Source organism: Cebidichthys violaceus, unplaced genomic scaffold (genome assembly GCF_023349555.1).
Source record: "Cebidichthys violaceus isolate CVI_PGR_0920_01 unplaced genomic scaffold, fCebVio1.0.p SCAF_39, whole genome shotgun sequence".
Classification (NCBI taxonomy): domain Eukaryota; kingdom Metazoa; phylum Chordata; class Actinopteri; order Perciformes; family Stichaeidae; genus Cebidichthys; species Cebidichthys violaceus.
Genome location: NW_027176583.1, coordinates 522,352 through 536,136, shown reverse-complemented (window position 1 = coordinate 536,136; position 13,785 = coordinate 522,352). Strand labels below are relative to the sequence as shown.

At 45.3% G+C, this 13,785-nt stretch overlaps 2 protein-coding genes across 2 annotated transcripts in view; one reads left to right on the top strand and one right to left on the bottom strand.

Moving 5' to 3' along the window:
• The window catches only part of ltk (leukocyte receptor tyrosine kinase), a 26,132-nt gene extending 21,250 nt beyond the window's left edge, over nucleotides 1-4,882 (top strand). The window contains exons 25-29 of the mRNA XM_068726280.1: nucleotides 18-110; nucleotides 227-328; nucleotides 1,240-1,374; nucleotides 1,489-1,579; nucleotides 1,685-4,882. Coding sequence (XP_068582381.1) covers nucleotides 18-110; nucleotides 227-328; nucleotides 1,240-1,374; nucleotides 1,489-1,579; nucleotides 1,685-2,719 — 1,456 coding nt within the window. The 3' untranslated portion in view covers nucleotides 2,720-4,882. The remainder of the gene's footprint in view (nucleotides 1-17; nucleotides 111-226; nucleotides 329-1,239; nucleotides 1,375-1,488; nucleotides 1,580-1,684) is intronic.
• On the bottom strand, nucleotides 4,869-13,785 carry itpka (inositol-trisphosphate 3-kinase A). The gene is made up of 7 exons (XM_068726341.1): nucleotides 13,092-13,785; nucleotides 8,716-8,812; nucleotides 8,369-8,582; nucleotides 7,092-7,296; nucleotides 6,648-6,749; nucleotides 6,102-6,173; nucleotides 4,869-5,832 (listed from the first exon to the last, which is right to left on the bottom strand). The coding sequence occupies exons 1-7, from the start codon at nucleotides 13,500-13,502 to the stop codon at nucleotides 5,554-5,556; spliced, it is 1,380 nt and encodes a 459-aa protein (XP_068582442.1). The 5' UTR covers nucleotides 13,503-13,785; the 3' UTR covers nucleotides 4,869-5,553.

Here is a 13,785-nt window from a genome sequence, read left to right as displayed (position 1 = left end):
GATCCTGTGGTTTTCAGAGACATTGCTGCTAGAAATTGCCTGCTTACCTGCCCTGGACCAGACAGAGTGGCCAAAATTGGTGATTTTGGGATGGCGCGAGACATATACAGGTGCGTACGCTGAATCTGCATCATCAGAGCCACGGAGCCACATTCAGGATGTACTGAACGGAGTCCATGGCCTCGAGGGATTTACCTTCTCTTCGGGTGTTTCTTCTGTCTCTCAGAGCCAGCTATTACAGGAAAGGTGGCCGCGCCATGCTGCCAGTCAAATGGATGCCACCAGAGGCCTTCATGGAGGGAATCTTCACCTGCAAGACTGATACATGGTATGAATACGAGGCACACATTAGACTGTATACAGTGGTATTCATCCACAAAGAGGTTTTCAATCACTGTTAACTTGAGACCTCTTATTAAAGAGGGTGCTACTTTAAACTGACACAAATGTGGAAGTCTTTGAAAAATGCTGAATATCGTGTTTTTAATTAACAACTAAACCCAGATGTTTGTTTTTTTTTGCTCACTGCTGCTAATGTCAAATCCAAATTGTTCTGATCTCGGCGCTTAATTGCCGCTAAGTTTAAAAAAGCATCCATGCCGTCGGTACAACACCAGCCGGAGAGAGTGAACTCCTAAACTAAAGCACACATCTGTATCAAGTGAACAAGACGGCACCAGAATCTGTATTCAAGACACAGAGCCCACTGGAGAAAGAACGCAGTGAGGATCAGGATCCAAACCACGTTTTCCAACGACGAAGGAAGTCGAAATACTCAGCACGGACGGAACAACGTCAAAATGTAACTTTTGAAAAGACTGGAAGAAATGTTTACGGATCAAACGTCCCGACCTCAATAGATGCAATCAGAGTCTTTTATGGAGGGACGACAGATTTACACAGCGGCGCTGTCCATAAAACTAAAGCGTCAGACTGGTGGTGGGAATATGTACAGGATACAATTTGGACCACAGATAATTATAGTGAAACTCTGATGAGGTACATTCTTCCTTCACACTTGTGTGGCTTTCGCTCCAGTTACCCCAAACTGGGAACAACTGTGGGAAACGGTTCACCATCTGGGACGCTCTAATGGAGCACTAGAATAATAGAGAAAAACATCTCGTAAGCGTTATCGTTTAAATACTAATTAGCTTTGTTATAGGCGTTCTGAACCGGGGCAGTGCTTTCACGTGAGCGAGGTTCGACTCTGCTGTTGACCTGTCGCTCCCCCTGCAGGTCGTTTGGAGTGCTGCTGTGGGAGATCCTCTCTCTGGGTTTCATGCCGTATCCTTGTAAAACCAACCAAGAGGTGCTGGAGTTTGTCACCAGTGGAGGCAGAATGGATCCTCCCAAGAGCTGTCCGGGGCCCGTGTGAGTACTGACAGGAAGTGCATCCGGAGAGATGAGCCTGGATGTAAGGATGATTTCAGGGATATGAAGCTTAGACAATAGATCTGAAATGTGTGTCTGTTTCTATGTATGTAGCTATCGGATCATGACCCAGTGTTGGCAACACTGTCCCGAGCACCGGCCCAACTTCTCTACCATCCTGGAAAGAATTAACTACTGCTCTCAGGTGTGCTCTATACATCACACCTCTCTGTACGTACGTAACATTGCAATTAGTGTTAATTACATTAATACGTAATATTCTTTTCCCCCCTTCTCTGCTCTGCACCAGGACCCAGATGTGATCAACACACCCCTGCCAGTGGAATATACCCCCACCGCAGAGGACAATGGCGGCCCGATAATCCGTCCCTCTGACCACACCTCCACCAGCCTCACTCCACTCCTGGTGTCCCATCCTGTTTCCCAGGCTTTCCCCTCTCAGCTGGGTCTCTCCTCTCTGGGCCTTGGTCCAACGCCTCTCCCCCCACAGCCTACCAAACCCCGTCTACTGCTCCAGAGGACCCAGCCCGTCCACCACGAAGTGACCTCATGCCGCGAGGCTTTGGAGCCGTGCTGGGCTGAGCCTGTTCCCGCCCCCGGTTTGTCAGCAGGAGGCCACTGGCTCCACCCCGAGCCTCCTCATCACCGACCGTGCTCCAGAAACAGCTCCTCCTCGGGGAGCCAGAGGCTGAAGAACAAGACAAAGAACCTGTGGAACCCCACGTATGGCTCCTGGGTTTTGGAAAACTTCCGGGGGAAGAAAACACTCGCTCACACTCAGTCCATGCCGCTCTCGAGCTCTGCTGCCTCCGTCTCCAGCACACCGGCTCCTCAGACCTGCAACCCAACCTCAGAGAGCAATGAAGCTGAGCGCAACAGCACCCACCTCAGCCTCTGCGCTTCCTCCACCTCATCCCCGTCCTGCCAAGCTAAAACTTCCCCGAGCACGTCCTCCCATAAGACCCCAACAGGTGGCGCCATAAAAGCTGGTATGGACCTGGCGAAGCTCCAGAGTTTCCCCTGCGGCAACGTCAACTATGCCTACGATGAGCAAAGCTACGAGGCAGAGAGCCTTCCCTTGGTCGTGCCCAAAACCCCGGACGCCATCACAAACACCAGCTCTGCCCCCAGTGTCTCCGGGACAAGCCTGGGACAGGCGTTGGGCCTCCATACCCCCTCGTCTTGTATGCCCAAGCTGCTGCTGAAGCGCCACGCCAGCTACGGACACGAGGACGTGAGGAGACACACCAAGGCCGAGAAGCCCACGCGTGACCGAGACTCTGGCTTTTCCCTGTCTGAAGACCTCAGCGTTACGCCCATCTAAGACACGGCGTCCTGCATCTGGGATTCTGATTGACGTGAAGATTAAATGTCACAACCCGAGACTAGATTTCTGGAAGAAAACGCATGACCACGAGGGCCAGAACGTCGACTTATTGGAGCTGCTGGAATGCTGGAAAACAGAAAACACTACTCTGCACTGTGATACAGGAACCAGCCTCTGGTACTCTGGACGCTGAAACACTGGACAACATGCAGCCCTGTGATTTCTCACGCTGTAGTTGGACTCCTTTTCTACCTATTTGTTGTTGTTTTTTTTCCATGAAGTCTTTGAAAGTAGTATGTGTTGCATTATAGTGAACATTTTGTTGGTATTTGTAGTAATCGCTGTACAGTAGGACTATAACTAACACCGTGAAGATATTGAGCCATTGGGAAGAGAATCCCCAAGGATGTGTTTTTAGTTTCACATTTTTTATTTCAAATGATTGAAGTTCAGTAAAAGCTAAAACTATTTCACTTGTAGTCGTATGCATACTTAAGGAACTCTCGTTACGTGTTTCACTGACGCGACACGCGATTTGCTTTCACCCTAAATAATGTGAAATACTAAATATACAGCAATAACATGTCTTTGATCTTTCCTCTCAACACAAGGTCTCCTTACTTGGTGTTTCCGACATGTAAGCAGCTGATGGAGTTCCCTCAGTTGTTCATGGAGATGGACTAGTTTGTTTGTATGTAAGTATGGAACATCGGCGGCGTGAGAACAAAGCGGTCGTACACACAGGGAAATCCTAAACCCGGTTTTTGTTTGAGGACAGTCTGAGGGGGTCAACTCTCAGACTATCTCTGACTTTGACCTCCTGCCGGTCGATGCTGCTGGTTTTGGTCTGGTGTTCAGACTCAGAGTCACCGCTGACTTCCTGGAAACCTCACACTGAGGACAATGGAGTCACCCGTTCCTGGCCATTAAAATAAACCACATGTAATGTGTTTGTTGGGGAGGCGGATGTTTTTTCCTCTAGTCAGAGCCAGACTAGCTTGTGTCCAGTCTTTGTGCTAAGCTAAGCTAACCGGACGCTGGCTGCAGCTTCACATTTTACTGTGCAAACATAAGAGTGGTATCGACTTTCTCTAACTCTGCAAGAAAACAAATAAGCATATTTCCCCCAAAAACCTGCCCCCTTATGTTTAGAGAGTTTGTGGTAAGCGGTGCCTCCTCGTGAAAGTCACTTCCTGTACGTTCTGTGCTGAGAGTTCTCTGCTGAACTACTTAGATCTTTCTATTCTCTTCCCCCGTGTCCCAATATTGACTTGGACTGAAGGAGGTCTCGGAAAAAGTGTTGACGACCACGCAGCTGTGAAAATATTTGCTATTTTTGTATTCTCTTCCATACACTGGACTAACCCATTGCATTTGTAGCTGTTTTTTTTTTCTCTTCCATTTATTATTATTATTATTATTATTCATGTGTGTTAATGAAGGATCTGTGTGTGTGTGTGTGTGTGTGTGTGTGTGTGTGTGTGTGTGTGTGTGTGTGTGTGTGTGTGTGTGTGTGTAGTCGATCACTGCCATTAAAATACCACTGCGCTGCGTCTGCTGGCGTCGTGGTAGTACCGATGTTTACTCAGCAGGGGGCGGTATTGAGCCTTGGATCTACCGAACGTGCTGCTGCAGGAATCTCAGTTCATTCAACTAATCAACCGTTAAAAGCTCTCCTCAGTGTTCTTGTTTTATCCTCTATTGATTTGGTAGTTGTATCCAATAATTATTTTACTTTATACACTTCTTTATGTTGAGTCTTAACGTGGTAGTTTATGCTTTAGTGTGTTGAATGAATCGTTACACGTATATAAGGGTTCTATAGTCTTTCTGTGTGTGTTTATGCTCAGGCCTGCTGATATTAGTGACTTCTTTTTAGTGAGAGATTTGTGCCATTTAGACATATTGATTACTGTTTGTCTTGTCTCACAGTGTGTATTTTTTATGGTCTGCTGCGTTTTTATTTTCTGTATTCTTTCTGTTGGTGAGGCTGTTAATGACTCAACCAAAAACACAGAGACATTCTATGCAATACACCGTCTTCTGCCCTGTCCTCTGACCTAACTGTGCCCCAAATAAATCACATTGATCTCATGTGTGTGAGTTTGATCGGTTGTGGCTAACGTGCGTATAAAGATACCACAAATTAACAGTATTTGCCCATTTTTAATTCTAGTACATTTTCATATATTTCATTTGCACAACATCTCTGGGGAAAAAAAGACCCCAAAAAGGTGCTATATAACAAGTTCGATTACAGGAACAAAATCAGTGAAAGAAGTATGAAATTGATATACAATAAAAGAGTTTGTCAAAACAGTGACACTAGTAATAATACACTAACAATTATACAGCATGCAGTACTATAATTGTGTTGTAGTTATATGACTGTGAGGTCTTTGAGCTTCACGCTGCACTGAATTACTTCTGTAATATTACACCTACAGGTGTATTATTACACCTCCAGGTGTATTGTCAGAGCTGAGGGGTAGATCGTAATAAGGCTCTCTCCTTGCTTGAATTCATATTTCATGAGCGTCCCTAAAACTGACATGCAGAGTCCTTACACTTTCACTTCTGTTCACTTTATAGGAAGTTGAATTAGTGTCCGTTCATTCGCTCGGTCGTTCAGTAACCAGCGACAAACTTCTCTGTTTAGCTCCTATTGTGTCTTTTCTGTCAGTGGCTTTTTATTTTGTAGCATTTCTGCACATTTTTTTTTTTAACGTTTATCACCCAAAGCACATCAACATGTATTACATTTTAAAGGGTCTCTCTGTGGTGTCCGTTACAACAGTTTGACTTCCTTTCGTCCGTCGACACGTCAAAGGTCACTGACCGTCTATTTCTATAGTTTGGCAACAATCGGTTTCTTTAGCAGCCGAGCGAAAGCTTTCGTCGGCCGTCGCTTCATCGCTTACGGACTCCAGAGTGTGGATGAGGTTTTCCAGCCCCCACAGGTAGCCATCCTCCCGGTTGCCTTCCTGCCAGGGAATGTCATGGTTTAAGGTCTGGCCCTCCGGTAGCGCCGTGGTCTTCCCAAAGTCGATGATCCAGACCTGTGCGTTGCTGGTGTGGTCGTGGATGAAGAGGAGAGAGCTGCCGATGACCTACGGACAACGGGAACGGTTTCATGTTTCACTTCTGCTTCTATTCATCCATTCATGCATCCATTCCGATTTAATAACAATAAGACCATATGTTGAATCAAACCAGTTATTAAGCAAACAGAGCGTTCGAAACAGAAGGAGTTTAAATAGTTATTGGTCAACATGTTTTGGAGAAATGGAGCCCTCAAGTAGAGTTTCAGATGAAGTTCCTGCTGCAACACTTTATTGATTTATTTATTGTTTTTCCTCATGTGTAGATCAGTCGTCACCTCGTGTTGCCTGAAGAACTGTGACGTCTTCAGGGCCTGTCGGATCTCCGTCAGTCTGCTCAGGTAAGACTTCTGCGTTTCGAGAAAAAACAAGTGACAGAGGCGGATCATTAAATATAAAATCGATTTTAATCTGAATCCGTAAAATAGAAGCTACGGTTTGTTAAATAAAAGGCTGTAGACGCGGTGTATAGTTGGGAACCTTAACTTTAATTCCACTAAATGTTTTCTATGAGCAGTTCAAACACTTTGAGGCTGTTTGCATTCATCATCAGACGGTCCCCGACCTTTTTACAAAGTAAATAGAGAGCCTGCAGTACAAACTGATCATAGATCTGTCCAAACACTGAATACGGATGTGAGAGCTGTTTCTATTTGGCGTCGTCTTTCAGGTAATAACCGCGAGCGACTGCCTCATGTAGACGCACAGTGAAGTATGTTTTGTGCATGCATGAATACACGGCGTGTGTGTGTGTGTGTGTGTGTGTGTGTGTGTGTGTGTGTGTGTGTGTGTGTGTGTGCAGAAGAGAAGTGACTGTCACGTACTACGATGTTGACGTTCCCTCCGACAAAGTCCTTGAACACCTGGATGACGTCCTTCTTCGACCTGGTTTTCTTGAAGTCAGTCCGACACGTACCGTCACATTTCTAAAAGAGAGGAAATATTTACACGATAAAATGACCTTTTTGGTTCTTTAAAGCCTCCATAATCTGATTCAAATCAATAACTTTTTGTCACTTCTGGACAGAGGAACGAGCTGTAAGCAAAACATCACCTGATTAAGATGAGATGGTGAATGCGTGAGCAAACAGCTGCCTATTAATGCATCTATTATTAATGTTTCTGGCCACCTGATTAAAGTCCAATATTCACTCTGCTTTTGTTAAATGCTTCTGGGACTTTTTAAATACAATTCTACGTTCTTTAGCGCCTTGCTCATCTGAATGAATGTATTCTAGAATTACTGGCGGCCATGTTACTCCCTCTACCTTGATTCCTTCTATCCTGAAGCCCAGGGTGTTGGTGGAGCTCATGGTCTCCCTCCACTGCATGTAGCGAGGCTTGGTGACGCCTTGCTGGGAATGCTCCTGGGGAGTCGGGCCTTCGCCGTCCACCTCCATCATTTTCTTGTACAGGTCTTCCCTCGGCTTGGGTCGCTCCCTCGCCCGAACGAGCTCCTCCTCCAGGTACGTCCTGAAACGGCAGGAGGGAAAAAAAAGGGCCTTCAGGTGCAGGAGCTGCATGTTTTCAGACATAAAAGGGTTGTCCGCATGGAAGTAAATAGTAAAGTTTACTTTCAGGGTTTGTCTTGCAGTCGCACCCTTAAGTAGTTGACTTAGAAACGAGTCGTCATTACAGAGGACTCTTGTGCTGCGCTAGAAGCTGGAGACATCAGCTTCTTTCTAACGGCGTTCACTCATGCCGAAAAACTGGCGGGTGCACAAAAACGCTCAGCTGAGAGCAACATCCTCTGAAAGTATGAAGCTCTGAAGGTGAACAGTACAACAGCACACGCACAGTTGTCGTATTGATATCAGTTGTGTGCAAACAGATGTGTATTTCAGTTTCGGTTTGTGAGCTACACTTCCTCTGTGCTGAAGAGGGAAGCTGAGAGTAGACTCCAGCCTGCAGCGTTGAACTGTGTGAAAGTCTGAGCGTGTGTTATTGCAACTCAGTGGTTTGCAACTCTGTGGTTGTGAGTGTTTTTGATGAAGGGGAGTCTCCAGGGAACCCTGAATGTACGTGTGTGTGTGTGTGTGTGTGTGTGTGTGTGTGTGTGTGTGTGTGTGTGTAGCCTCAGAAATACAGACAAACATATGCACGAGCATGTGAATGCATACATTCATATGCATTCATGCCTGCACGTGTGTGTGCATGTGCATGTATGTGCGTGTGTATGTGTGTATGTGTGTGTGTGTGTGTGTGTGTGTGTGTGTGCACATGAGACAGTGAGGCACCCCGCCCGCTGTGGCAGGAAGCCAAGCATATAGCCTGCAGTTACAACAGGTGTTCCCTTGTAAAGCAAAAAGGAAACGCTTTAGGCGGCACGTTTGGTCCCCAGGCGGCACGTCAACAAAACATGAACATTAAATATTGACATAAATATCAAATGCATAAATAAACAAGGAAATTATATGAAACTCTTCATTTCTAAGTAGTGACAGAGACAGTTTGACACAATTACAGGAACAGAAAGAAAGAAATGTGGTTATAATTCCACATCAATGTTATAAGTTGTTATTAAATGAGCAGCTTACTTCCTTACCTCACTCCCATCTTGCAGTCCATGACGTTGGGCAGGTCAAAGTTCACCAGCAGGTCGGTCATGTGAAGGAAGGACTCTCCGTCTTTCTCCACAGTGCCGTGGTACCCGGGCACAAACGGCAGCAGCGCGTCGTCCCTCAGCTTCTCGAAGCAGCGCATCTCGTTTTCGGAGAACTTCTTCAGGATGTTGCCCTCGTCTGCTGCTTTGAAGTTACCTGAGGTGGGACGAAGACCAAGGAGGAAACCAACAGATCTAACATCCGCAACAGTTACGTTTGAATCCCTGTCAGTTTGGTTTTTGTTCTCGCTCTATAGAGCTGCTTCAACAACCATCTGAACAGGTCATACCTTTATGCCCGGCTAGCTGAACCCAGCTCAGTTTTCTCCTCTGCGTAACACTGAAGGGCCAGTGGACGATCGTCTTCAACTTCCACCACGGCTTGCTCTGGAGAAGATGTGCGAGAAAACAAACAGAGGCGAGTGAAGCGTCGGAAGGTGTTGTGGTCTATCTTGTGTGCTGCTGTTCACATAAGTGATTCGAGAACAGAGGGAAGTGCTGATCTTGATCGACCCCTCTGTCTGAAGAGAGATCTGATTAAATAAGCAATTCTACCCTCTAAATGTGATGCCAGGCTTGTGAATTTCCACCGTGTGCATCCTCCGATCTAGGTCAGTTAAATGCCATTTCTGTGGAAACTCATATCTGCACTCGACATCTCCATTCAGCCTCTGCATCTCAGTGTGTTGATGGGCTTTGATTCACAGAGGAGCATCTACCGTCCGGCATCGCTTTACAGCTGAAGACATTTCCTGGTTGTATTGCTTTTATATTCGAGCAGGATTCAGAACGTCACACTGACTAAAACGTGCATAATCTTCCATCTTTCAAGGGTGACACTGGCCTCTCAACTCCCACTCCCTTGTTAAAGTCTGAATGTTTCTGGTGTCACATGACACTAAAGTCGGCACCAAATCCTGAGCACAAAACAGGACGAGTGACGGCTGATTATCTCGTCTTGGCAGAGGTGTCCAGTTTTCCGTGAATTGTTTAAGGACTCCTCTCATACCACCCTCGCTTTCTCCTCCTTTCTTCATCTCTGTCTCTCGGTATGCACACACACACACACACACACACACACACACACACACACAGACAGACAGAGAAACACAGCAACAGATTGCGTATTTCACAGAGACACAGTAGTTCTTCACACTTGTTAAGAACTGTTTTATTCCCTCCCAGATAACTAGACCATATCTCAAACAACACTCGCTGTAACACTGAGAGGATTGTATTTCTAGAATCTATAAATCTACAATCGCCTCAAATGTAATTCTGAGGAAAACGCACCCAATGAACAAACTCCCAGACTCCAGAGAGGAAAGCCAGCGCATGCTCTTAGATCATTGGAGAGGTCATTTTACTTGCCGTGCGTGTTCTGATTGAAACAGGAAATGAAACAGGGACTCGTGTCAGTGAAACACAAACCTCTGCAGCGGCCAAGTCACTGTGAAATGTCAGCTGATACGCTTCACTTACTGTAATGCTACTTGTTTAGTGATTATATCGCATTGTGAAAGGCGTTAGACTTCCACAAGCAAGCTGCGGGTCTTTAACTCTTTCACAGACTGAGAGGGAACGGAAACTTAGATCTGAACTCTGAGTTTTTATGTAACCATAGCGACCCCGCAGCTCCACGGCCAATATTTATATTTTACACACAACCTGACATTGAACCTTCATGTTATTCACACCACGCTGTGCCAGCCGGCCTTGATGAGTTTGCACTGATAACATCTGGAATTCACACTCAAGCTACAACTTAAAATGACATGTTTGCTTTCTGTTCAAAGCATCAGAAGTATTCAGACACTTATTAGATTATTAGATAATTGGATAATTTGGGTCTTGAACCGCTAACAACTCATCGACAGAGGGCCTCAACTGCACACTGTATTGTATGAGGCATCCCAAGCCACAATGAGAGGGAAACTCTGGTTTAATCCTTCAAATGTATTAGCTTATTATGTAAAATCTTATTTGTAATAGTAACTGGTAACCACAGCCGTCAGTTAAACGTAGGAGAGTAAATTACAATATTTCCCTGAAATGCAGTGAAGCAAAAAGTGGCAGAAAATAGAAATATTCAAATAAAGTACAAGTACCATAACATTGTACTTAAGCATGGACCTTGAGTACTTTTCCCCCTTAATTATTACAAAGATGTATTATATTATAAAGTGTTATTTACTCCCACAAATTAAAGGGAACCTATTGCTCTTCTAGTCTATTAGCCGAATGTTTCTTCAACACACAGACACACCTTTTCTATGTAACACCAGGCCTGTTGTGTGTGTGTGTGTGTGTGCGCGTGTGTGTACGTGACTAACCGACACAACACCATGTTGATGCGAACAGTCAGAGTAGTCATTAGCAACACTGCAGCAGACAGAGAAAGCAAAAATTCACTGGTTTCCAAAAATTCATATCCAAGCAGCGAGGAGAACAAATGCTGAGCCGACGTGACTCACTGAGCCGACCATTGTCGTGGGCCGGCTATTATAACTATAACGCATGCCTTCCATGTTACGCCGGACTGTCATCGTGCAGTGCTGATGGATTGTAATGCGCTGCAGGATGATCACATGGTTCCCTGCAGCAAAGATGAGTTTGTCCACATGTCTGTCTGGTTGCTCTCCTCTGCTGCATGTCCATTAAAAAGCACTTTGCTGTGCACTTTAAATCTCTATTACACAAGTGTGAACCAGGGAAAAGGTTTTTTTTTTTTGACTTCCTGACGTGGTTCTCTGTTAAATGTCAAAGGCCAATACTCAAACTGGCAACTGACCACAGAAAAACATGATTAACATGTTAGCATTTGCTGTTCTGTGTGTGTGTGTGTGTGTGTGTGTGTGTGTGTGTGTCTGTGTGTGCGTGGGCTGATGTGTGGGCTGATGTGTGGGCTGAAGGGACAGAACCATAAGAGTACCTATTTCCATAGTTGTTTTCACTTCAAGTTACGATAACTTAAAGAGACAAAAAGGAGCCAGAATGGACTTTTATTTTGGAAAGCCGTCACACTGAGCCTCACTTGATGGATCAATCTCTCACACATGCACACAAACACAGAGGCTTAACAGGCAATGTGTATTCAGTCTGTTTAAAATAAAGTGACAGCTACAGACCTTGTATGGAAGAAGGCAAAGAGAAGCAGTGGCACCATAAACACACACACACACACACACACACACACACACACACACACACACACACACACACACACAATGAAAGTCTGACATGGTGACAGTGTGGACAAAAAAGCAGATTCTGTGGTTGAGATGACTATCAAGTAGAAGCTGCTAGAAGAAGTATTGTTCTGTTCAAATCTAAATGTGGAATATGAGAATGTGTGCTTCTGAAACGTATGAATCTGCTCTGTCTGCATGTTCAATAACACTGAAGACTCGTTGACCACAGGTTAGAAGCTTTTCTCAGCCGACAACGTCAAACAACATGACCCCCCCCCCTCAGCGTCCGATGAAGATCCTTCAACACCAGCCTGTGTGCTGAAGGAGGGCCGCGCGGTGATAAAGGTCAGCCGTTCCAGTTCCAAAACATGAGCTGACATTTAATGCAACAGATGCATTTTTATTATTGTTGCACATTATATGTGCAATGAGTTAATAGCCTGTGGAAAGAAATGTGAATATTGTTGATATGACAAATGCCACTAAGAATACTAAGAAATGACGTGAAGCTGTGCTTCTGTCATGAATGAAATTGACCTTTTAAGAGTGTTTGCAGTAAACAGTGGGTGTTGTTCTGTCACACTGCAAAGCTGGTTTAAGTTCATACAGCGTTGGGATCATTGAGGCGATCTGAAGGATGTTTCATCTTCATTTTCACATTTAGCAACGAGAGGAAATCAGCGGGACTTGCTGACCGACGCATCTGACGATCTTCACAGATCTCGAAAACAACACAAGACAAATGCAAAAATAACTTGTGAAAAGTAGAAGTGACTTATTTTAAACAGGAAAAATATAAATAGTTTGAAAAACAACTAACTCTGAACAAACACTAACTGCATGAGGCTCCTGTCTGATCCCAGTGGTCCTCTATGAGGAAGTGGTTTACTGATCGCTGTGTCAGCTGCTGTGCTTCACTGTTTGTTGTTTTCAAAACATCAGCTCTGTACTGTAACTTGGTTATTATAGGGGATGCAGATTAAAGATTATATATATATATATATATATATATATATATATATATATATATACATATATATATGTCAGTATAAACATCCAGTCCTCCAGCATCAGGGGACTGATTCTCATTATGCATGTATTTTACTAAACAACCTTGTTTACACTTTATTCACATGTACACCTGTCGACCACAAATATATAGATATTATTGTTTAACACATTATATTCTATTCCTTTATTTTGACTTCTATGCTATTTCATGTCTCAGATTCTCATATTGAATTGTGTGCTTTTCTTTTCTTATACATGTTTTAGTATACGTATATTTAGTATATTATAGTATTGACTGCTTCACTGTTATTGTCGTGAATATGACAACAAAGAACTTTTCACAGGATGCTCCATCTACAGACACGTGCCTAGTTTAATAGTTATAACAGTGGTTCATACAATAAGACCATGCCAGTGATATGCATGACGACTCGACGGCCCTGTTGAAGTCTTCGTCCACTCACCTCTCCGGTGTCCACCAGATGCTCCAACGTGACGATGCCTTTGCTTTTGCTCTCGTTGTCGCTGAGCAGGTCATCCTCGGACTCCACAGCTGAGGACCCCGTGGAGGAGATGGAGGAGGTGGACAGTTTCCTGCGCAGGGTGCCGTCCACCGCATCGTCCCAGTCCTCCTGCTGCATCTCCCGGGAGGAGCCGCCACCCTCCGGGGTGATGGTGACCTGCGGGACCCGGAGCGCATCCATCACAGTCGGCGCTCCGGTTGCGGACGACGCGGCGATTTGCGCGGCTTTCTGAACGAGATCATCGCACGTGTGAGATGCCTTCCCGGCTGTTCTTCGCTCTAAACGCGAGCTCTCGTTGATTCCGGCCCCAGAAAGCCCGAAGGAGCTCTTTCTCCTGCACTCTTTGGGCATTGAAGACTTCAATCCGTCGCGAGTGCGCACGAGGAGAGTCGCAAAACCGATCGACTTTAACCTTCAAATCTGTTCATTGTACTTTCAGAAAGTTTACTTTGAGTCCAGGTGTTCAAGTGGTCCTCCGCGGGACTCCCTGGTTGTTTGTTGTCCGGGTTCTCGCGCGTTAAGAAGCCTCCGTTAGCCTCTCTGCTCTGTGCGCGCTGTTGGAAAGGGGAACCCCTCTCTGGTGGTGGCGTGGCTCGCGCTTCTACGCGATGTTTCACGCGCGCGCCGGCGCACC